The sequence below is a fragment of the Haemaphysalis longicornis genome, unplaced genomic scaffold (genome assembly GCF_048455015.1).
Source record: "Haemaphysalis longicornis isolate Haplotype H1 unplaced genomic scaffold, Haemaphysalis longicornis Haplotype H1 scaffold_7, whole genome shotgun sequence".
Classification (NCBI taxonomy): Eukaryota; Metazoa; Arthropoda; class Arachnida; order Ixodida; family Ixodidae; genus Haemaphysalis; species Haemaphysalis longicornis.
Genome location: NW_027526422.1, coordinates 116,705,497 through 116,729,457, shown reverse-complemented (window position 1 = coordinate 116,729,457; position 23,961 = coordinate 116,705,497). Strand labels below are relative to the sequence as shown.

The window sequence follows — 23,961 nt, the reverse complement described above, 5'->3', positions numbered from 1 at the left end:
TAAATCCGTGTGACGAGTTGTGAATTTAAAATATCAATGTGCAATTGACCGAACCAAGGCGTTTCGCTCTACTTGGTGCACCATAACTAGCTGGGTAGCAGTGCCCGACTGGGCGAGAGGCGGGATAAGGGCCATCCGAAAATCAGCCTTGTGACAACTGCAACCGAGTATTTGCCGCTGCCTCAACGACAAACTCAACAGTGTACACAGTAGAGGTGCCTCGGCTCACACCGTGGCGTGGCCGTTATCAATGCTTTTACGTTGTTTATTTATTCAGCCCGCGCGAAAACCATTTTCATTATATGTATTTCTGAGACTACCTCGATGGAACGCGTCTAAGGAAAGAAAAATTTAGGCCCGGTTTTTCTGCTGGAAATTTCCGTACTTTTTCGTTGCTACAGATAATACTGCAGTAGGAAAATTTTGTTCACTGAGGGATTTATTGATTTTGGATAACAATGCGCTTTGCACGCACGAAGAATACGCGCATCAAATTAAAAACGATATCCACTATGTATTCAGCACGCTATACTAGCCAAATCCTATATGCCAATTTCCGAAAGGAATACTATTCATCACGCAGGATTAGAACTACGCTATAAAAACTGGGAGTTAGTTGCACATGAAACATTTGGAGCCTCTACTTTTTGCCTTAGGGAAAATAGCCGTTATCTTGAAGAAAACGCACAGGCAGCGCCTAAGCAAGCGGAACTCAAGTTACTCCTTTCAATAGATACTCGACACTGGTGAGCTCATAGATGACATGAGTGAGTTGGTGGGTTTACGTTGACATAGAGTAGCATGCAGTTGCAAAAAGAGGGTTCTAGAATGCCAAGAATGAGTAGATTTCTATAAAATGTATCTATCAAGAACGAATACCTAAAACACACTATTTTTAATACCATCAATATATATTTACCAGTGTGACATGCACGGAGCATGTCGGTATTGCTTCTTGAAGAATTTGCGTGCCACGCAGTTTGCGTATTTCTCATTTTTGCAGTGCTTCTATGAAGCTCCACACACATGTTTATTCAAAAATCAGCATTTCCCAGGCGCGAACACCACCTCAGCTACTGTATGTGCGCCTTACTGTCACGGAATTCTTTCTTTACGGCTCACTAAAGATAGTGTTGTTTAAGTAAGGCCTGTTGCTCAGCTCCTTAAAATAAAAATTCTGGACAACTTTTTCTCGGGTTTCTGACCTCAAGGGCGGAAACGCTTTGTAATCACATGGCGCTACTCATCATCTTTCTTTTGTTTTCTTTATACCCTTCATTTTACTAACGTATTTTACCACCCCAACCCCGAGAAGTGAGTACAAATCTCTTTAACTATTACACTTGTAGAAAACCTCTCACAGAAAACCGCCTCAAAACATTATTTATATTAACTTCGGGGAAAAAATAATTTGGTTGCAATTTCTCGGTCATATTTACACACACCAGTATTTACCGAAGAAAACCGCGGAGAATTACTTTTTGTGCAATAATTTTGAAAATTACGTTCGACATATTTCACGCGTAAGCTTGAAAGTTGCGTAGGCATCCCCGCCAATCAACAAACCTGTGCTCGCAGACCCATCCATTTCCGCACGTATCATCCGGATGGCGCAACACATTCTGAATACGCCACTCGGAGTCGGTAGGGGGCCCAATCCAGTCGTTTTGGTCTTTGCCATCACGGAAGTCCCGAGGCCAGTGGTAGCTACTCATAACTCGCGGAACACCATATGGCCAGGCCAGCATGAATGCGGTCGCCATCTTGTACAGGCGTGGCTCGAAAAATGTCAGCACACTGCCGGCTCCTCCGTGACCCCGTTGGTTATCGTGGTTATCGATGAACACCAGTGCGTCGTTGCTTGGGAGGAATCCCCATGCCTCGCCAAATTGTCTGAGGTAAGCGAGCAGTTCGCCGCCAGATTTCCTCACGACAGCACCTTTGGCACAAAAGAAGAAGACAGCAGAAGTTATTTGAAAGCTGCTACTTCCTGTAATATCCATTGTGAAGACGCTAGAAACAACGGCTTTTGTTTTCTATTGCTTGTTCCATAAGCAATCAGTTCCTCCGTAACTCGTTTTTTTGGCGGCTGCTGGAACTGGTGATACTGTGTGAACTTCCTAGCCGTATTACTTTTGTAGTTCTAAGCCGTATCCTAATTAAGGAAAGAATCGATAATAAACGGTATAATGGAGTGCATAATTCACATGCCTCTATGTGTTTCTTCTTATGCACTGACACTTTTTCACCAACAAAAAGATCGGTAGTGTAGAGGTGGCCAAAAGCACATGAGCGCCGACAACCGTTCTTTACTGCTTATGTTCATAAGCAGCGGAGGTACGTCCCTAACCCTTTGGCTCTAATGAAACCGGTGTCGTGCAGGAATCATGGATATTTTCACCATAGGTGGCTGGCGACTGCTGTTCAAATATAGAAATACTTCGAAGAAACTGTAAAAAAATCATGCCATATCCACGGAATGAATGATGATAAGTGGGGCGAAGCTGGAGAGGGGGAGATCATCGGTAACCGTAACTCTCCCGTGAAAGTTCGCCCATTACATCATTAAGAAAGACGTAAGACTGTGTGCGTACATTGTACAAATCAACTTTTATTTTCGGAGTCAATGCTCCCAGGCCCAGACCTGGTGAAAGACCCCGCGCCATCGAGGACTACCCCGCACCTCACCACAATTTGTCACGTAGGATGGGACACAACGGTAAAGAAGGAACTTTTATTTAGGGCGAACTTGTGCCCGAACAAGACGAGAGGAAACGAGCAAAGGTCCTTGCGTCTCGTTCGATCTCCGAGAACGACTGCCTGCGTTCGTGGCGTGATCTGTTGCGTGATCTCCCCCTCGCAGTGCACGTGCGCTCGCGCCTCCGGTGGCGAACACAGACAAGCTCGCGCTCCCGGTGCCGAGTTTGCGCTGCCGGTTGCAGCCGGTTCTTGCGCGTGCAACGCGGCCCACTTTGCGACATCTCCGAAAGCATGCGGCGGGCGCGTACCACGAGACACAATCGATGGAAAGACCCATGACCCAAGGAGCTTCGCCCCTAAAAACTTTAAAAAACGAGTGATCCTGATTCACGCCTAAACCAGCAGTAATTTAACAACTTACGCTCCCTTTCCCCAGGGAAAACATCACAGCATTACGCAAGCAACATGTACAGTCGTCCACAGTCTTAGCTGGAGCAACGGTTCGCCCGCTTTTTGTCGCCTTCTGCTTTAGTGTAAGGAAATTTATTTGCAATGGCTGCCTTTTTTAAGTTTAAGGGGCGCTCAATTTTTATACAATTTGTCTACAGTTTTTTAACAATTTTTCGCGGTACGTCTTCAGCTATTCTACCCTAGAGCCTCATCACATGATCAGGCTAAGCCTGTGGATGCATGCACATGTACCGAAAGAGCGCACGAAGAAGCTCCCGTCGGCGTCATATTCATTGACAGTACCCTTATTTTGATGGCATCGCATTAAGACAACCATTTCATTCCTCCTGTTGATGCTAACAAATTAATATTTTTGTTCTTGAAAATAATGTCGTTTTAAGTGCAATGCACTTCTTAAGCAACCCTGAACCAGCGTCCACCGGCGATGTCCGCGCACGTGGAGATGGGCGCGCGCAGCCTGGCCGCTGACATGGCACATACCCACGTGGGGGATTGGTCAGGAATCTCCTCGTCTTCCTTGGCAACGGGGGGAGATGGGCGCGCGCTGCCTGGCCGCTGACATGGCACATACCCCCGTGGGGTATTGGCCAAGAATCGGGCGTGAGAAGGGCTAATGCACCTGCTTAAAGGAGTACTGACACGAAATTTCAAAGCTGAGATCCGCTCTAGCAATCAAGTACAACGACAACACAAATAGGTGTCTGTGAATAAATGCATCTTTCTTTCTTTGTAGTTGTGTGTGTGTGTGTGATCTCTCTTTCGCGAACATTACCGAACCGCCCAAATTCAACTTGTGCATTCGCACTTTCACATTTTTCCCCTCGGGGAACTGCGGGGAATTTTTCAAGTCCGTGCAGTGCACGTCTTTTCTTATTCCTGTCAAAGTCGGTATTTCTGCTGCATCACATCATAATCTCACTAGCCTGCCTTGTTTGACTTGCTCACTTTTCTTTAAATCCGCCTCTATATCAAGCAGTTTTCACTCCTTAGTGCACCGTTCTTCCCGTGCAGCATGACGGCGCTTTAAAGCTTTCGGCACTTCACCCCTCTTCGTCATTATAAACCATGTGAGCAGTAATTACTCGCGCCAGGGCATTTCACTTAAAATATTTCCAAAATACAAGCACAAATTCGGCCCAAAATAATGGACTTTGGGTGCATTCCCAGCCTCACCACAAGAGTGGCCCCAAGTTGCATTGCCCCAAAAAGCGCTAATTTTCGCTGGCAAGTATACTGCTCGCTAGATGTTCAGATGTGTAGGAAGTTTTTATTTGAATCATTTCCGCGCCTGATTCTCATTCCTACAGCAATAAGCTAATACGAAGAAGCAGAGAGCCAGTTGACTTTGAGCTGTTACAAGTTCCCTCATTCGGGACCCGTGGCATGTCAGTGAAAACATAATTATATTAAACATTTCTGGTTCATATTCTTGATCATAGTTCACTGTATTTCTTGATATTTTACACCCCAGGTAACATGGTATCAAAAAAGTGATGCGAATGAGAATCTCGGAAAAAAAGCGGAAAGCAGCAACACGCTATCATTCGCTGGAATTTTCTATAGACGTGCTTGTCATAAATAACGTACGTATCTCTTTACTTCTTCCGTATGAATCTTTATTTTATATGTAGAACGAAAGCAGCGGCCAAAGCCACACTAGAAGAGGTGTATTTTTGTTACCTCTGAGGCCCGCTTCTGGTGCCATCCTGCATATTCTCCTAGGTATGGTTTAGTATTTTAACATGGAATCAGCAGTCAAAATGAATTCTTCGAAGGCCATTCTTGAGAATTTAACTTACTCGATATTATCAGGCTCTCTTTGCTTCAAAGCTGGAACACTTGTTTTACTGTCATTTTTTCTGACTTTTGCCTATATCGAAATTTTTTCTTAGCATGTTAAAAATCAGTACTTGTTCTGAGGTGTAAGTAAACCACGAATAAGACGAAATATCATACATTTTCAACCGGTTTGGTAGCAGGTATGACGAAATCGACAAGACAGGCTTAAAGAGGAAGTAGTCAAAGTCGATAGCCTTCCAGGGTTCACCGTAGTGTTCCTTAGCTTAATTTAGATTGTACATTTGAAAAATCACTTGGGGACAACTGAACGATATTGCGACCCTTTCATGAATGGCTCACGCAGAAAAGGCGTTAACTCGGACGATCGTCTTGCTCCAATAAAAAGGATGACCCCTAAACGCGACTGCTGCGCCAGCTAATGCCCTAGAAAGGGACACCAAGCCTTAAGCACCAGAAGGGCGCTCGCAGCAAAATGCCAGCAACAAAGATGTAGGGAAAATGACTTTCCTAAACGGACCGATAGGCCTCTCCAGAAATTTGATATCCATCCACGTGTACATAAATACGTACACATACATACATACATACATACATACATACATACATACATACATACATACATACATACATACATACATACATACATACATACATACATACATACATACATACATACATACATACATACATACATACATACATACACACATGCATGCATGCATGCATACATACATACATACATACATACATACATACATGCATACATACATTTGTACGTACGTACATACGTACATTTTATTTAAGAAGAAAGACCGGGACACCGATCACAAGTTATTTCGAGTTTAAAACTAGTTAACGTTTCGGCTTACACACAGAAGCCTTGGTCACAAAAAAAAAGTCTTGAAGGGAAATAATCGCCTTAAGGGCGTTTCACAGCGCAGCGCAGGGAACTTCCGCAGATTGGCGGCAGATTTCCGGCGTTCCTATTCAGCGTGTTTCCGTTGTCTGTATCTGAAGTGATCCCAGTAGCAGGCGTGAGGTCGCATTCCTTTCTTTTGCTAGGACACGTGCAGCAGGCCAGTTGATTGTGTGCGATGTGGTATCGGAGTGCTCGGCAACGGCGCTTGTCGACACGTGTTTGTTGTTTACGTCATTTTGATGTTGCTGCAGGCGCTTCGCAAAGTTTTCTGATTCGCCAATATACACGTAATGGCGATCGCCACAAGGAATGACGTAGGAAACTCCTGGATACCTTTGTATGGAGTTTGTCCTTCACGATCACAAGTTCATGCCTTAGTTTGTTAGATGGCCCATGCGCAGTTTGCACGTTGTATGAGCGGAGTATGCGTGACAGAGCCTTGGTGAGGCCGGACACGTACGCAACTGCCGCTAGCTTTTGAAGTCCGACGTCGGCAGCATGCGCAGGGCGAGGGCGCTGCCGCTGAACAGAGTTAATGAAGCCCTCGGGATAACCGCAGGATGAAAGCTCGTAGCGCACTCGCGTATTGGCCACCACCCGGTTCGTCTGGCTTGCTGAAGATCCTGTCAGCTCTACGGTGAAGGGAGGCCACCTCAGATTTCTTCTGTGCTGCCAGATTCACGGAAGTGTAGGTACCGGCCAGTGTGAGCCTTCTTTCTGAACACCGTAAAGGATAGCCCCTTACAATCACGTTTCACCACGACGTCTAGGAATGCCAGACACCTATCGTCTTCCTCCTCAGTTGTGAAATGGATGGCCGGTTCTATTTCATTGAGGTGAGTAGTGAAAGACTGTAGAGAGTCTTTTGGTAGCACAGAGAAGCAGTCATCGACGTAGCGCAGCAACGTCCTCGGTTGCGGTGCAAAAGAGGCGAGGGCTCGCTCCTCGAGTGCCTCTATCGTCAGGTAGGCGGTTGTCACGGAAATTGATGCAGCCATCGCCGCTCCATTTACTTGCTTGGAGAATCTCTCATTGAATGTGAAGTACGTGTTGGACAGACGCCGAGGTCATGTGCCTTGATGGGGATTCTCTCTGGTAGCCTGGCGCCAGTACTCAGTGCGGAAGAGCATACGTTTGCAGCCAAATCAATCAGAACGCTTGTAAACTGTGATGCTACGTCAAACGACACCATTGTATCGGAGATGTCACCCTGAAGGTTTTGAACTTTTTCGATGAAGTCCTCATTGTTGCGGAGATTGGCTGGGCGCGATGTAGGAAGCAGGAGAGGGTTTGGAGCGGTGAACGGGTAAAATCTACTATTGGCCGCAAAGGAACCCCAGGCTTGTGCAGCTTGGGTAGACCATATATTGCTTGAGCTGATTCGTTGTGGCAGAGGAGCTTGAAACACAATCCCTTGTGTTGAGCTGGTACAGCGTGAAAGATATCAGCCGACAGCTTCTGCAGTTCTCGTTCAACCTTTTGAGTCCGTCCTAAGATTTGCATAGGTACCAGCGTCACCCAACAAGGCGAACATTTTGGTCCTCTACCCCTCAGCGTCCATGACGACAGTGGAGTTACCCTTTTCCACCGGCAGCACAACGATTTCCTCGTTGTCACGCAGGCGTCTTGCGGCCGCGCGTTTACTTCCTGACAACATGGATACCTCGCGTTTCGGGTGTAGCTTGGAGATGACGCTGACTGCACGCGTACGGGCCTCGTCATAGAGTGAGGGCTGTACGAGAGAAATGGCCTGTTCCCCCCCAAATACCCCTTTTTTGGGGTCAGGTGAAGGTCCCGTATTGAAGTTGATGCCACGTCCGAGCACACGTAATTCAGCCTATGTCGGCTGGTAGGACGAAAGGATATGCAGAGGATTCCTCGTAGCTTCATGAAAGGTAAGGCGCTCTCTGAGCCTTTCAAGGTAATTTTCGTGAGCGCATTCGTTTTTTGGCTCTTCAGAAACGCTTGAAAATTTGTATACAACTGGGTACGTGCAAGTTAGACCGGAAAGCACTCCTCAAGATTTCGGCGAGCAAAGAAGGCATAATTTCGTGGCTGCTTCAGCGTATCTTTGCATTAAACGATACGATATTGAGAAGAAGCTTTTCTGTCATTAGATCTGCAGGCACATGCAAACTTCGTTTGCATGGCCCTGCAGAGCCTCATTGAATGGGCAATCAAACCTTGGGACTTACATTCGCCGTGACAGTTTAGTGACAGTCACCAACCTGACGATAGAGGCACTCGAGGAGCGTGCCTTCGCCTCTTTTGCACCGTAACCGAGGACGTTACTGCGCTACATCGATGACTGCTTCTGTGTGCTTCCCAAAGACTCTCTACAGTCTTTCACTGCTCACCTCAATGGAATGAAACCGGCCATCTCATTCACGACTGAGGAAGAGGCCCATGGGCATCTGGCCTTCCTAGACGTCCTGGTGAAGCGTGATGGTGTGGGGCTGTCCTTTAGGCTGATCAAAACGAAGACTCGCACCGGGTGCTGAACACTTTATTTCGCTGCATCCGGCAGCACAGAAGCGGTATGGGGTGGCATCCCTTCTGCGCAGATGTGACAGGACCTGCAGCAAGCCAGACGAACCGGATGGCGGACAATACGCGAGTTCGCTACCAGCTTTCCTCGTGAGGTTACCCTGAGGGCTTCATCAACTCTGTTCAGCGGCAGCGCCCTCGCAGTGCGCATGCTGCCGACGTCGGACTTCAAAAGCGCGCGGCAATTGCGTACATGCCCGTCATCAGCGAGGCTCCATCACGCATACTCCGCTCGTACAGCGTGAAAACTGCGCGTGTGCCGCCTCGCTATATAAGGCATGGAATTGTAAACGTGAAGGACAAACTTCAGGCAAAGAGGTATCCAGTAGTTGTCTACATCATTCCTTGTGCAGATTGCAATTACATGTGCATTGGCCATTCAGGAAACTTTGCGAAGCGCCTGCAGCAACATCGAAACATCGACATGATGTAAACAAGAACCACCACGTGCCGACAAGCGCCCTTGCCGAGCACTGCGATACCACATCGCACACATTTCACTGGTCTACTGGACGTGTCCTCGCAGAAGAAAGGAATGCTACCTCACGCAAGCTACTGGAATCACTTCACATGCAGACGACGGAACACATGCTGAATAGGAAGGTCCGAAATCTGCGGCAAACCAATATACGCAGGCTGCGCGCGCAGCGTTGTAAAACGTACTTAAGGCGATTTTTACCCTTCAAGATTTTATAGTGACCAAGGCTTCCGTGTGGAAGCCGAAACATTCATTTCTTTAAAAATCAAAATAACTGGTGGTCTGCGTTCAGAAGGGCTTTTCTCATACCCTTGACTTCCTGTTCACTTTTATTTATTTTTTATAGCACTGTCAGGCTCGACTCAGGCCATTGAATAAAGGCAGAGGTTCGAGATCAACAGTTGAAGAAAGCCGGATTCGAGTATAAATATTTTTCACAATGTGTACAATTTACTGTGGTAATATGAGAGATGTTATTTTCTGCAAGTAAAATTAAATAACACAAATTGCAAACGATAGTTTACGTACCCAGTTTTGCGCCGTATAGAAACTCAGTGACTCTTCCCATATGTCGATACTCCCACCGAGTTATAGGCTCTCCATTGTTCATGTCAATGACTTCCTGATAAATGAAGGGCCTTGAATTCCGAGGAAAGAAATCAGTGTTCAAATAGTTCAGCTTTCCGTATATTGCCTCTAGATCGTCGGGACACATGTGCTTTGCTGCGTCAATGCGAAATCCAGCCACACCGTACTGAATGAGACGATTCATAGACTGTGTTATCTTATCTCGCACGTAATCGTTGCCTTGGTCAAGGTCCAGGAGGCCTACGAGCTTGCAGTTGCGGACCTGCGAGGGGAAAAGGAATAAAATTGTCTTAAACTTCAAAAAGACATTGGTATTTGTTTATCACAAAACGTCTTACTTATGCAACTATAGTTACATAGGCCTAGTGCCACGAAAACTACAGAAACCTTTTTTGCAGTTCTTGTACGCTTAGGATAATATTTTGTAGTAGCACCTAAAACACGTTCAGCAGCAACTGTTCATTGGAGAATAGAACAGGCTGCCGTAGGTCCAAGAAAAACATAAACAAATCTTCAAGAACTTCAATCCAAGAACCTTTGTCTTTTAGGAATGCCTGATTACGCCCCGCTGTAGAGGTTAGTACGGGTCACAACAACAGTCAAGGGCATGATCCACAAGTCAGCGCGTATTCTCTGGTTACAATTTGTAGCGGCCGCACGTAGCCTTCCGACAATTATATTTCGTCGAAGCATCCAATTTTCGCATAGGTGACAGAAACATTTTAGGCTCTGTTGATGACCAGGAGGCAGACGCCTTTAAAGGAGCATCAGGTATTGGTGACCTTCGAACGCGTGATTCTGTGCAAGAAGAAGATAGCACGAGACCCGCTGACCGTGCGGTAGTTGCTTGCTTGGTGCCAACAGAATGGCCAATGGTGCCAACAGAACAGGGATTAGCCAGGAAATTGGCGCTAACTAAGGGAAAAAGAAAAACTGTACTTTTGAATAAAAGAAATAAAGAGAAGTAATAAAGAAAAAGGTGTGTATCAACGGGAATAAAAAGATAATAAGTAGACTGCCAGAAAATGAGCTGCGGCAGCAGATAGGACACAGCAACTAAAAAATCAATACGAATGAATACGTGAAGGATAGGCATAAGGACAGTCGTGAAAAGTACGTAAAAATTAAGCAAGAAGCTACGGCAGTGAAGAAGAGGCAGTGAGCGGGAAGGCAGTGGGTACAGGCACAGACATGTTTTATAGAGTAACCCTCCATCTTGATCTAGCGGCTAGCACGGTACACGGCGAGATTCGGCGATAAATGAATGTACAGTGCGGCAAAGATCCCCGCGGCAAAAACCCAGAACTTTCGCCCCGAAAGATAATATTAGAGGAACAGAGATTGGGTGGGCCAGTTGATTAAAAGTGTTTTCCAGATATCTTTTTTGTATGGAGGTGAACCGCCGACAGAAGAGGAAATAGTTGCTGGTGCCCTCATTTCTTCTGCGTCGTCTTCCTTACAACCAGATCACATTTAGTAACACGCTCCGTGTCGGCGAAATAATACGGATCTGGTTAACTTTATTTTTGAATCTGGAATGTGCCCTTTGCGTGCAAGTGTGAAGCCTCAAGAACATGCCATACCTAAATCTGTCGACTAGAAGTGACTCCTACAGGGGTACGCGCTTCACGTAGACGAACGTTTCTATCTCTTCCCCGAACAGTTGAGTCCCTCTTCGGCGGCTATCGGTGGGCGCGTCTCTGCTTAACAAGCGCGGTATTTAGAATGTAGAAAGGAATTGAAGAGTTCTTTGGAGCCATATGGGAGGTGGGAAACTTGTGCAGGTGTGCATGCTGAAGCAATCTGTTCTATCGTCGGCTCAAATTCATGCTCTCAATGTTTCCATCGCGCAATAATGGTTTCTGCTGACGAAGCTTCAGGCGCTAAAGTTGAGCATAACCTATCGACGGAAGCAGTTGAATAAGGGGCAGAAAATGTTTTTAAATTTGGCAAGCATGGTGCTTACAGAGAAGTTTTTGAACTACAGGAGCCGTCCTACGTTCAGTATTCCTTTCTCGTCGAGGTAGGCGTCGAAACCTTCAAAGACGAAGCCGTTCTGCCTGAAACGCGTCGATTTGCGTTAGCTGGACCAATTACAATTCGCGTACTCTATGTTCCTTTCCTTTGTTGGTAACCACTTCATTCAGATGTCCGAGTCTTGCAGGTGGTAGAATTGAACGCACTTTCATGACGTGTATTGTGAATATGTTCGCTGTGTTCGAAATCACTCATGTTGTCAATGTCTTCATCATTTACGGGCTTATGACGATTCAGGCTGTTACGAAATCCAACAAGGTTATGTTCACTGCCTTTAAGCGTGGTTTCAGTGAATGCTGTTGGGTCCTTGTAATCTTCCTCGGGGTTTTTTCGCTTATCTTGGAGTCCGACGTGGTAGAGCTTCCGAAATGCTTTTGCCACTGATACGCACTCTTCTGCTGTCACGTGCACGGTTGTCCCCGCTTCTGATTAAATGGTTGGCAATGTAAAATTCGCTTCTGCTTGCACTGTCTACAAAAAAAAGCGTTTCCTGGAACGTCTATTATTCAGCCGCAGACCTGGACACAGTCGACAGTTTTTCTGTTGTTGGGCATTTCCTAGTTGGATCGCACAAGGAAGAATATGACGCCCTCCTCAATTCCGACACGAAAGCTATCTTGCATTCTTCCAATCCTTGGCGCAGTGCAAGGGCGTGGCGCAGGGACAGCAACATCCCTTTTTCCGCAATCTAGCTTTCTTTTTGTTTAATAATATTCCAGCCCGGCAATCACCTGCTGTGTGACCACTCGGCTCACAAGAAAGACATCCATGGTGGTAAATCTTGACCGTCAGTGTCGAGGTAGGACCTTGAATGTTGTCCTTGACTTCGTTGCGGGGTTGTTTTATTTTGGCAGATTTTTGTGATGCAGCCATCAATGAAGTTATCTTCCGACGTACTTCAAGGTTCAGTAGGTCAAGTAGCGTTGAGACATCGTCAGGTCGTTCCAATCGTGTTTCTCGTGGTGACATTTCCTTTACGTTAGCTTGTTGAATTCGAAGACAAGTTCTTGAGGCAAATTCCGCAATAGCGAGATCTTCAACATGACCCCGCAGGACTCAATGTGTAAACCATTATTCTCCAGCGATCTAACGTTTGTGTGTATCCGTTCATGGAGCTTCAAGAGGCCATTTAATTCGTCGCAGGAGGTCACTTTAGGGAGGTTCAGTAACTTGCTCATATGCTCGTTGATTAACAAGTTTTTTTTCTCAAACTCTGCTGCAGCACTTTGATGGCTATGGGGTAGCCCTCGTTGGTTGTTGTTAAGCCGCGGATGACTCCTTCCGCTATCCCCGTCAAATAACTGCGCAGATACTTGAGTTTACCAACGTCTGCTAGCAAGCGGTTCTTGTGTATTGTTGACTATCACAGGTTGTAAAACGAAGGCCACTGAATAAATTCTCCGTCAAAAGGCTGTATCTCCAATTTCGGTAGTCCAACTTGAACCCTTTTATCAGGAGAGGTGACGTCCTGTCTTGTACTAATCGCCGAAGGGCAGGGGGCCGCAAGTTGTTTCTCGGAGCGGTAAATCATGCGAGTGATTGAGCACTGGTAATGCTCCAATGTGGCAAATTCATCATCTAGTTCTTCATCTGGAACATGCTGCTCGATCTCGTTGTACAAATAGGTTAAAGCAGTCTTTTTTCTGTTTGAGAATATTGAGGTGTTCAGCCAGATCACCTATAGGCTGTGAGGTAAACTCCCGCATAGACCTCATCTCGTTTTTAACCGTTGTAGTTGATGCGTGGAGGGCACCTCGCTTCCGTTTCAGATGGTCCATGGTGAAGCCCGGTACGTTGATTCCGCTTTGGCGATAGCTTATTCGATACGCCGTTCGTGGCCGGGGCGTCCTGTTCAATATTCTTGACACATCGGTACTGGTCATCAACTGTGTAGTCCTTCGATTCCTGTCACGGCACCATTTTTGTTGAAGACCTGGAGGCAGACACGGTTAAAGGGGCACCAGTTTATTGGCCACCTTCGAACCGCTGATTCTTTGGCGGAGGAAGATGGCACAAGGCCCACTTCCCGTGTGACGGTTGCTGCTGGCCTCCTTTCTTCTGCGTCGTCTTCCTTAAAACAAAATCACATTTTGTAACAGGCTCATCGCCGCAAGCAACTACAAGTATCAATATTGTCCACAAGTAAAAGTATTGTATTTAATATTATAGAAAACCTATAATGTGAGCCTATAGATTTTAACTAACAGTATGTCTCTGCATTCACGAGCGCCCCGGAATTTTCCCAAACAACGAATGAAGACAAAAAGGTAAAGGAATGGTAAGAGTGTCAATGAGGCTGTGGCCTAATTTTCTATCCTACACGTGCGAAAGGGGAATAGTGGGAAAAAAGATGAAAACAGTGAAAGAAGGGGAAGGTAAAGACAGAGCGTAAAGAGGTGTATCCATGGTTACTACACTATAGGCGATATAGCTCATTTACCTCCTAAGGAGTAGTCGTTTGTGCTACAGTCTGCTGAAACAAAATGGCTGAACCAAGCGACGCGATGGCCGCTCTCCACAGTAGCGTGGACATACCGCGGTCCCCGACCAGTACTTAAAACCACAAATACGAAGTTTACAGCATGCGGAAGTTAACCACGAACACTACCCATTTTCAGGTGCTTGGATATTTTTTCCTTAAAACATTCGCTGGACAAAATGCAAATGCTAAAACTAGCATTAAACCTTTCCCATCAAGAATATTCCCCCCACAACGGTTTAAATTATTATTTTCTCAATTGCTCAAGGCCACGTTGTAAAAACGGCGTTTTTAAAAGCTTTCAGTGCTACTCTTCGAACGTCCCTTGCTAAAAGAACCCTGTTGGAGCACAAAGCATGCTATGCCATCACCAGGATCAGTTTTGAAGGCTATTGCTAGAGGTCTAATATTTCAAATGACACATTGCTGGGTAGTACAAATCTTTATTTGTTTTACTGACGGCGATTACGCCAATGTATCCAAAACTCTTGGCCAAGATTTTTTTTATATGCCACTCTCTGTGCATGGCAAAACCCACACCCGCGTCTGCAAGGAGCAAACATTTTAACTCCTCCCCCCTTTGTTATATAAGTACAGTACACGAGGCATAAAACGAACTTACTGACAGCGGAATGAAGACAAGAGAAATGTTGTGACATGCCTGGCAATCAGGAAGAAAAAAAAGCTGCAATATGTAGGCCGGGACACGGAAGGTTACCCGTTTAAGTAGCGGTAGAGTAGAGGGGTGTATATCCTAATGAAAGATACATCCTAAAGAATGGAGAAGAGTAAAGACTGTATTGGTTGTACAACAAACATGTAAGAAAGGCATAATTTCTGAAGGTCAAATGTAAGCAAAAGTGCGCAGTTTCTTTAAAAATACTCCTTTCATCACAATCACCAACAGTAAACTTATGTGCCCTTTGTGCAACCACTCAGCTATATCTTTTTGGCCCCAATGGTGCTCACTAGATTAGTCGCGGTAACTACGCCTATATGACGGCTGGCTGCCTGCCTTATCTGGGCAGTGTCACAGGCCTCCTGTGAGAAAAATGCCTGCGCCACTCACTCATCATCAAGGACTTCAAATGCTCTCCGTTCTTGCAAATCGGCCTAGGCAACTGAAGTCTCACTTGTTGATCCGAATATACAAGGAGCAAAATGTTTTATCGTTACCCTGCTCCAGCGTAGGCTCTCCATATATCACAGCATAATGAAGCTGGTGGAATGGGGCTTTAGGCTTTTTGCTAATGCAAAATGGGACGATGCTTTACGACTGCTTCTGTTTAAATAAGAGCCGGGTACGCGTTTAACGCACTTGTGCTTGCGCTGTTGTTCCTGTAACAGCCAAGATCGAAAAACCAGCAAAATGCGATGCCCGCCTGCGTGCCGAGCAAGCTTAGTTGACCTGATGTGCGTCTCTACAGCTGCTCCCCATATTGAGTGAAATTGCATGCCCAAGTAGCGTCTGCCTAATATGTCAAGAACATTACTCATGGGCGCAGCGTATCAGCCACATTGGAACAACGAGAATAAAAAATCATGCACCCCTCTGTCTAACGACAACGATGGTTGAACGTGAAGCGTTATGGTGATGGATTCTTTGTATGCGCTATTCCACAGTGCATGTGCTACTGAGGAGGTGTGCACGACTGTTCTAGAGCACCCACAGCAACTCTCGGGTGTGTACTGCGTAGGCTTAATGTTTGGGTTTGGGGTGCATGGAGGTATCAATACCTGCCTCTTGGCGATAATCGGATAGATGCCGTCTTCATATCGCGAGGGACCCAGGTTCAACTGTGCCCATGGGAAGCGTTTTTGTTTCACTTTATACAGGATCACTCATCATCACAGGTAGAGAAAATGAGTTTCTTGCAGGGCCCATTGACCTACAACAGCATCAGTAAGGGCACTAAGCCTTCGCTGTAAAATTTGGCTCAATACTTCGCGATAAAGCACCATTGAATAAGTACGAGCTTCGTAGATCAACAACTCCAGAGAAAGCCCGCGTACGCTAAAGTCGTAGCGAACAATTCACTTTCGCTGGCAGACAGAAACGTATGTGAATAGCTTAATACGACCCCTGTTCAAAGTTCGAGCGCGAAAGTACGGGTGAACTCAAATAATATGTATTGTTCTTTACATAGCGCGAAAGGCATTCTTTATCTGTTAAGTTTCGGCTAGTACACATTCACTAGAAACGGCGAATAACTAGCGAGTAGCTGCAACGCCCGTCTGATACGCACTAACAACGAGACCTATATTTGGTAAAACGGTAAATCTCATCCCGAAAAAATGTCTGCCGCCATCGGACCATGAGGGAAATTCAGATCGAAGATTGCGGAAACCAAAGTGCAGTGAGGACTGCTAAAACGTATCACCGATTCAATACAAATAAAAATCAACCTCGCGAAACAAAACTTTCTTTGACCATAACAGGCTCATCAAATGGCAGTATTATAACAGGGTCTGGCGGTCTGTATAAGGGAAAACACTTTATGTGAAATAAAATGATGTGAAATTAATGTGAAATATCAGTGAAATAAATTGATGCGCGATAACGTTTTGGCGGAATAACGTATTTGTCACCTATATTAGGCCTGACGCTTACGCTTGAGCCAATAAAGTCTACAGCAGGCCAAAACTCACGCTTTTTGCAAGCAGAGCTTTATATCGCTATACCCACTAGCAGACGCCAGTATTAGTTTTGTAACAACTGTCGAAACGACGCAAACTGATGGAGAATATCAATGTATATGTGGGTCGAGTACGGCAGCGTGAAATGCTTCTAATTTTGCTACCACTTCCCCAGAAAAATTATTCAAAGCAAATCTTTTCAGAGAGTGGGTTTACACCAGAATTATAACCTCAATCGCTCCTTATAACTCATTATTATAATAATTACTCCTTCAGTATACAATATTTAGCACCTGAGAGAGTGCATCTCCGTTTTTTCGAAGTCTTTCGGTCTTTTTTTTTCAATCTATTTACTCACCGCTAGATTAGGGTGTTTTTATCAAAATCACTACAATATTTTTTTTTTGGCGCAGGCTCGGTTAAACCTTAGCACTTTCGTGACAGCGCCTATTCCCATCGAGAGTATGCTATCGATGAATACAAACTCCGATATTCGCCCCCTCCGAGCGCTTCTACGCCCCTAATGCTTCCAGGTGGCAAAGGAGGGAGCATGTTTTCGGTTTAGCCGTCTAGTTTCGTTTTTCCGTCGCGGTAGGTATTTTTACATGCCCTTCGCGAGCGGGGAGACGAGCTCACGGGGTTTCAATTATGGCATCGCATCCCATCGCCGGTGTTTTACGCAAACGGCGAATTTCGACGGATTACGATGTATCTGAGATTGAATCTGTGCATCATGGTAGCAGCAAAGGCACGAAGACGCGTTCGATTCGTGAGGCCTCAGTTCAGACAGCCAAAGTGCGGCTCATCGCCCCGGACCATGACCAGGTATGCGAGGGGGAGTTTCGCTTTCTTCTCCGGTCACTCTATCGCGGGTGCGCATTGTTGCGAGCACACCCGGCGCCTGTTCTAAAGGCCACAGCTCTTATCTTCAGGGTGTCAACTTCGTTCTTTTCACACCATTTGGCGCCGGCCTAACAGAGTCGAGTTTTTTTCATAAATACGGCCTGGAGTTGATCTCGGCATAGCTCTACGAAGCACTCCCGTTCTTCGTGTTTATATTTATGTTTTCGCATGTAGCTTCTTTATTAACACCGCCCATATTTTTCAGTAATATTCTATAAGCGTTCAATGTTGAACGTGTGTATTTAAAATTGATTTTATGTCTAACGTGGACAAAGATGCATTGGGGTTATCATCAATGTTTTTTTCTTTTGTTACTTTTTTGCTTTCAGATTTTTTGATAAAATTTCTAATGCATTTGTTGTTTGAAATTATCACTGTTAGAAAGCCGCATTCTTCTGGTATCATTTCATAACTCACACTATAGCAATAATAATTTTGGGTGGAAAGAAAATATTTCCTGCACTACCCAAAAACAACCAGTATGCGCGAGTGTTTCTATAATGGCATGTATGTAATAACTTTTGTACTTAAAGAGCTCCGTTTTGCTGTAATATGGCGAACCCCTCATGTTCATATTGTCCATTGCAATTTTTTATGTGTATGCTGCGCAAAGTGGCACTGATATTTTCCCCATTTCTCTTCTTTTTCTTTGTTTGTTCTGGTAACATTTATTACTAAATTTAGAATAAATACTTTGCTTGAAACCATTACTCATAAAACGCCTCATTCTTTCTCTGTCATTTTGCATCCTACACTTAAATATCCTACATTTTATGGCAGGAAAAATATTTCATGGAACACAAGGAATTCTTCCGCGGTTAACAAATTGTTTGAAGGGGATGTACAGCAGAAGAAGACGAACGATAGGATGGATGCACAAGGACAAATTGCCAACTTTCAAGTAGTGGTATATTTTAGTACGCGCTTGTTTATAACCACGACTTACATAAACACAGGCAAGTCAGGCGACACAAGCAATGGCCAGGAAAAATAATGGAAAACAAATTGATATCACACGACACATTGTTATCGCCCTCTTCTTGAGCCCCGCGCATTCAAATGGGCAATCTCTTTTGGCGATAAATCAATTGGCGCTTGACTGACGCAACTGTGTACGGCTCAAAAAGATCGCTATAGTCACGTGAAGTGTGATATCGAAGTTGTTTTTTCTTGCTTTTTCCTAGCCTGCTTTTTTCTAGCCTTTGTTGTTGTCGCCTGATTGTCTTGTTTTTATGTATTCCTTGGTTATAAACAAGCGCGGCTTTTAGTAAAACAGTAGTTGAACGTAAGCTGTTTGTCCTTGTGCAGCCTTTCTGTCCACCGTATTCTTTTGCGCTGTACATCCCCTTACGTATGATCTACCAACTACCCCACCACGGTAGCTCTTAGACTGTCAAAATAAATTTTTTTACCCGTGGCCCAGAGCACCTCTCTAAAATACCTCATGCTACGTTACTTTTGCTCACTGTTCACTAAAATGCGGCACAATTTTTTCCCGTAAAAGATTTTTCTTTCTTTTTTTCAGATAACATACAAGATGACCATAGGAATACTCATAATGATCACAGCCACAAGCATTGTTATTTGATTGCCTAAAAACCAAAGACCTTATAAACGCCCCTAAGATGTTTCTTTGAAAACATTTTTTTCTTTTCAGTCTTAGTTACGGTTTTGTTTATTATATTTGCCACAATCAATTCCTAAAAAAAATGCAAAAACCAAGTCACACTATGCTTGCGGGTGTGAAAAAATATCTTTCTTGCCTCAAGACCCCAGGACAGCACAATTTATCTTGTTAAAGAAATCTCGCCTCGTTTGTATATTGCGCTGCAATGCTTCGCACTACAGAATGGCGCATTCACAGGTAGGAATTCATCTGATTGCTTAGGAAAGTACTTAGCCGTCTATATGCCGATTTCGGTGTGTATGCAGTCGAATAAATCATGTCTGATACCACACCTGCGCCCCGCCTAACCCTTTTTTTTGCGTCCGCCCCACGTGCTACGCACCTCCCGTATTTCACGCTCCTCTCATGTCCAATCCAATGGAAGATTTTTCAGTTCTATTTCACTTTCCGGCGTCGCTGTGGGTGCGCCATTTGTTGGGAACGGTTATTTGTTTTAAAGTTAAAGCAGCTAAGAGAGAAATGAGGAAATGTATCCCCCACCTCCTTTCTGTCCAAATAATTCTCGATGTTGCCGGAAGAACTGTGGCATCTTCCTTTTCCATGAAAGTGAGATGCGTTGTATGGAACTCCAGGGTAACTGCGATCGTTGTAGCTAAAGGTACTTCCCGCTGTTCCTACTTGAAGCCGGAGGGATCCAGTCATGTGGTTAGGCACGACGTCCACGTAAATTCTGGAAGTAAGCAATTATGGACCAAAATTAGTTCTTTCACATTGCACCAGATTACAATTTGCCAAATAAAGCTTTTTTTAATTTATTTTTTGGTACAAAGATAACTGTTTTTTCTCGAATGGTAAGACCGTTACCGAGCATGCGTTAATTTTGTGGGTGATCAGTGAGCCGACTAACCAGCACATGACGTGTCAATAAGCCTGTGGAAGGAGCACACAGCAGGCGCCCGTATATAAGAACATGCATTTCCGCAAAAAGCAACCCGTGATTTTTACAGTACCCTGAGTGCGGCAGAATGTGATGTTGTGTTAACAATTTTAGTGGTATCAGCCGAGTACACGATATAATGGCAGCAACAAAATATGAGGCCACCCGTCGACATTGCACGGTTCCTCTATTCACAGAAGGGGGATTTGGACGCAGTATGTGTCGCCGTACTTTTGCAAATGTTTAAAAAACTGTCGAAACTATCCCAATTGAAACCACCTTGAAACGGCAACAGTTTTGTTGTGTACAAAAACAGTGAAAGAACAGATGCTCCGCTATACTAATACCAATTTTAGTTGGATTTCTCTGTTGGTTTGTCGGCTTAATTAAAGGGTGCCCAAATACTGACCGAAATCGTCCATTTATTTTCTGCATTAACATATCATTTTATTTTTTGTGGAGAATTGATTTTTTGTAAATCTGTCGTGGCTATGCTTGCATCCACTTTTTTTGTAACGTTGTGGAGGTGGTAGTGGTGAGTGGCAGGCATCAAGGGCTTCTTAAGAGTCACTAATTGCAGATGCATCAATTGTAATATGCATCAAAACAGTGAAGTGAATGAAGGTGGCTGTGCAGGCTAGCTGGCACTTCATGGTGGAAATTTTAGTTACATGTCAAGCATGACTGAAGGAAAGTAAGGAGACAAGAGGCACACTATTAACGAAGCTTTATATTCCTGTGAGAGTGATTACAAAGCACACAAAAGCCTCATGTAACACTGGTTTAACACCACGTCTGAAAACAAAACAGCTACTGCACACTTCACACTAATTATTCAGTAATTTCTTATGCATATGTGTCCTATTTTAACACATAGGCCTCAAAGATTTCGCATTCCTGTTTTGTGCCATACAATTTCAGCACTCTGGTCATATCCAGTTGTGGCATGCAGCCGCCTGGTGTGCATTAAGCCTTGGAGTGGAGCACCAAATGGGTTTCCGTTATAGTTGTCAGCAATGAAGCAGGCCCCACCACCACCTGTTATGGCAGTGTCTTGACTGTTCTATGAGCCATCAAGATGCATTTAAATACGAACAACAAAGCACGGGATTTTCACTACATTCTTTTCATCGTGGTGATGGACTGTGTAGGCGCAGTAGGAGCAAGTTGCATTCGTGTGCTACGGTGTTATGGAAAGTGCATTTGAGAATATCAATTTGGCCTACTGCCACTTTTGGTGTGGGGTCCCGCCACGGATTTCAAACTTTGTCGCTGTGTAGGAACAAGCGGCACATTGATAAGGCTGGTAACGGAAGCACAGTCGGCCACAAATGTGCTGAGCGAAATCAGTATTTTCACAAAAGGAATGGTGCTCTCTCAACAACCACATGCGAGTTGCCCTAGTTGGGAGTACACAATGCTTTAAATGAACTGCAAGTAGCTTAACATCACTCCCGCACCACCCACCTCAACCACCTTCCATACGAGACACTCACGCCTCGGATATCGACTACCACCCCAAGAACAGCTGCAACGTGGCCCAATCCACAACCGTCAACACAATCATGCAGCTTCAATACAACTAAATACGCATTATAATAAAACAAAGCATGCCAAAAAGCAAGGCTCAATGCGGTTACGAATATCGAAGCATTAGGGAACCCTACAAAGCGTACATGGACGCCGAATGCTATACCTGCAAACCTGCCCCCGAAGTCACGGTGATCGACCACAAGGAAACCAAACTCACAACCCCCGAAATATGCACCACATATAATAAAACTGCTGAAAAAATTGCCATGGTCCTATCAGCCACACGAGACTGCGAATACGGCACGGTAATCATGGACTTGCAAGTCGCACATTGCAACTACCATTTAAGCCTCATATACTTTTTGTCATCAAAATTCATAAAGGGGCCACGAACATAAAATACAAGTTTCTCTTATTCGAAAGACTTGGTGCTGATAGTGCCCTGACTCTTGTCGGGCAGCAAACGATGGTTTATGTGCTGAGAAACCAATCAATTTGAGTTAAAATTTTGATTCTCCAGAATGGTACTGCACTGTTTACTCTGTAACGTACATGGGGAAGTCGTTTTTATTGTTACCCTCGTAGATGGCTCCAATACACTGCGCAGGGATGCTGCCTGCCTATGCTTTGTTTCTACTTGGCTTGTTTTTGTTGCGGTAGGTAGTGATTGTTTTGTGAAACATTGGGTATTTTCGACAAACAGGGTCACACAAGTCAATGTCGCGGGTGGTAATCGACCTGATATATTGGAAATCTCCAGGTGAAGTAAGTTGCTACGAAGGAAAGTTTGACATCCACCTCAATGGAGCTGTACGGCTACAAAGGAAAACTGTACAGCTTTCTCGAACCTGAAAAAAAATTCGTCCTGTTCGAGGTTTCGAAACCGGAACCAATACTTAACCGGAGTATTCGCTCTGCCAACTGAGCCATAGGGACCGCCCAATAAACGGTGGTCATCGGTGCGAATACTGGACCAGGACGAATTTTTCTTCAACTGTGAAGTTTCCAACCAACATCGACATCATCGGGTAATCAACAGTGGCCACTGGGTATACTAAAACAATTGTGGTGTTCACTTTTCGTGTTCACTCTCCCGTGCCGCCCGTGCCGCTGTTAGCGAAGCTGTTAGTGAGCTCAAACAGAAGAGTTTAACTGCAGAACGGTAGCGAGCGTGGCGTACGCACTGGCATTGCTAGGTGGCTTCACCTAAGGTGGCGCCTGTGCCTATGCTGGTTATGTATTTCCTTTATAGAAACAGTCACGTGAGGCGATAGTAGAAGTTAATAGAGAGTTTTATCACAGCGGCTAGCAACGCTACGCTAGTGCCGGTGGTTAGGGGACTCGACTGTGCATGAGCGCGCTGCACGGCCAGGAGGGACACTCCTCATCGGAACGAACGCGCAGCCTCGGCGAGGCGGGCTGGCCGCTCGTCGCGTGGAATGAACGCTAACCTGCCTAGTTGGGTGCCGGTACTCGCCCACTAATGGGTACCGGACGCTAGCCGCTGTAATATAACTCATTATGTAGAAAGAATTAGGTCTGTATGTTCAACCAAAATCGCCGTTTGTTGGTAAATACCGGCTTGATGGGCCTAAAATCATTTAGAACGTCGCAGCGCTTGCCGGGAAAGAAAAACAACTGCCCCGAAGTGTGGCTCAGAGACACCAAGACGAACCTGTAAAACATTATGGACGCGCCTTTTATGGGTCGCCTCATGGGCGTTTTTACCATTGATAAAACAGTTACCTGGAACACATCAAGCTAGCTTTCATGCCCTTTTGTGTATACAAGCTGACATCAGGGTTATTATGGCAAGCTTATTTCTCCAGGTACAAACGAAGCAAACACCTAGCAGCGTTTTCTTGACCTTCAAGTTCAGCAAAGGAGGAGCCGACGCCTCATGCGGATGGCTGAAGTGGTAGGAAACGAAGTCTTAAGGAAGGAAGGAAACGCCTACGTCGAATCCGTGCCCCGTTCTAGAGGAGCGGGACGGTGGAGTGCGGAGAGGGAAATTAGGAGAAGGAAGAAAGGAACGTGCATTCAGAAATTGTGCGCATTCATCGGGCGCTTGCCTGTCTCCTATCTCTAGAAAAACTTCAGCTTCACTAGCCACTCTGCAGGCTTTCGCCGCATTCCGCTTCAGCTTCGGGACGCCGACGACGAGCACCGGCTGTGTGCGGACCTAGCTACTATTATAGACGTGGTAGTCTCTGCTACACAATAGAACATCTGCCACCAGCTACGCCTGATCCGCGCGATCACTCGACAAATCTGGTTTCAGAGCGTTTACCCCTGACAAAATGTA

At 45.2% G+C, this 23,961-nt stretch overlaps 1 protein-coding gene across 1 annotated transcript in view; it reads right to left on the bottom strand.

The window, feature by feature from the left end:
- LOC144146857 (pancreatic alpha-amylase-like) overlaps positions 1 to 23,961 on the bottom strand; it is a 38,497-nt gene that overhangs the window by 4,034 nt on the left and 10,502 nt on the right. The window contains exons 3-5 of the mRNA XM_077678816.1: positions 19,727 to 19,916; positions 9,444 to 9,765; positions 1,567 to 1,939 (exon numbers count right to left, since the gene is read on the bottom strand). Of these exons, the coding sequence (XP_077534942.1) occupies positions 1,567 to 1,939; positions 9,444 to 9,765; positions 19,727 to 19,916 (885 nt within the window). The remainder of the gene's footprint in view (positions 1 to 1,566; positions 1,940 to 9,443; positions 9,766 to 19,726; positions 19,917 to 23,961) is intronic.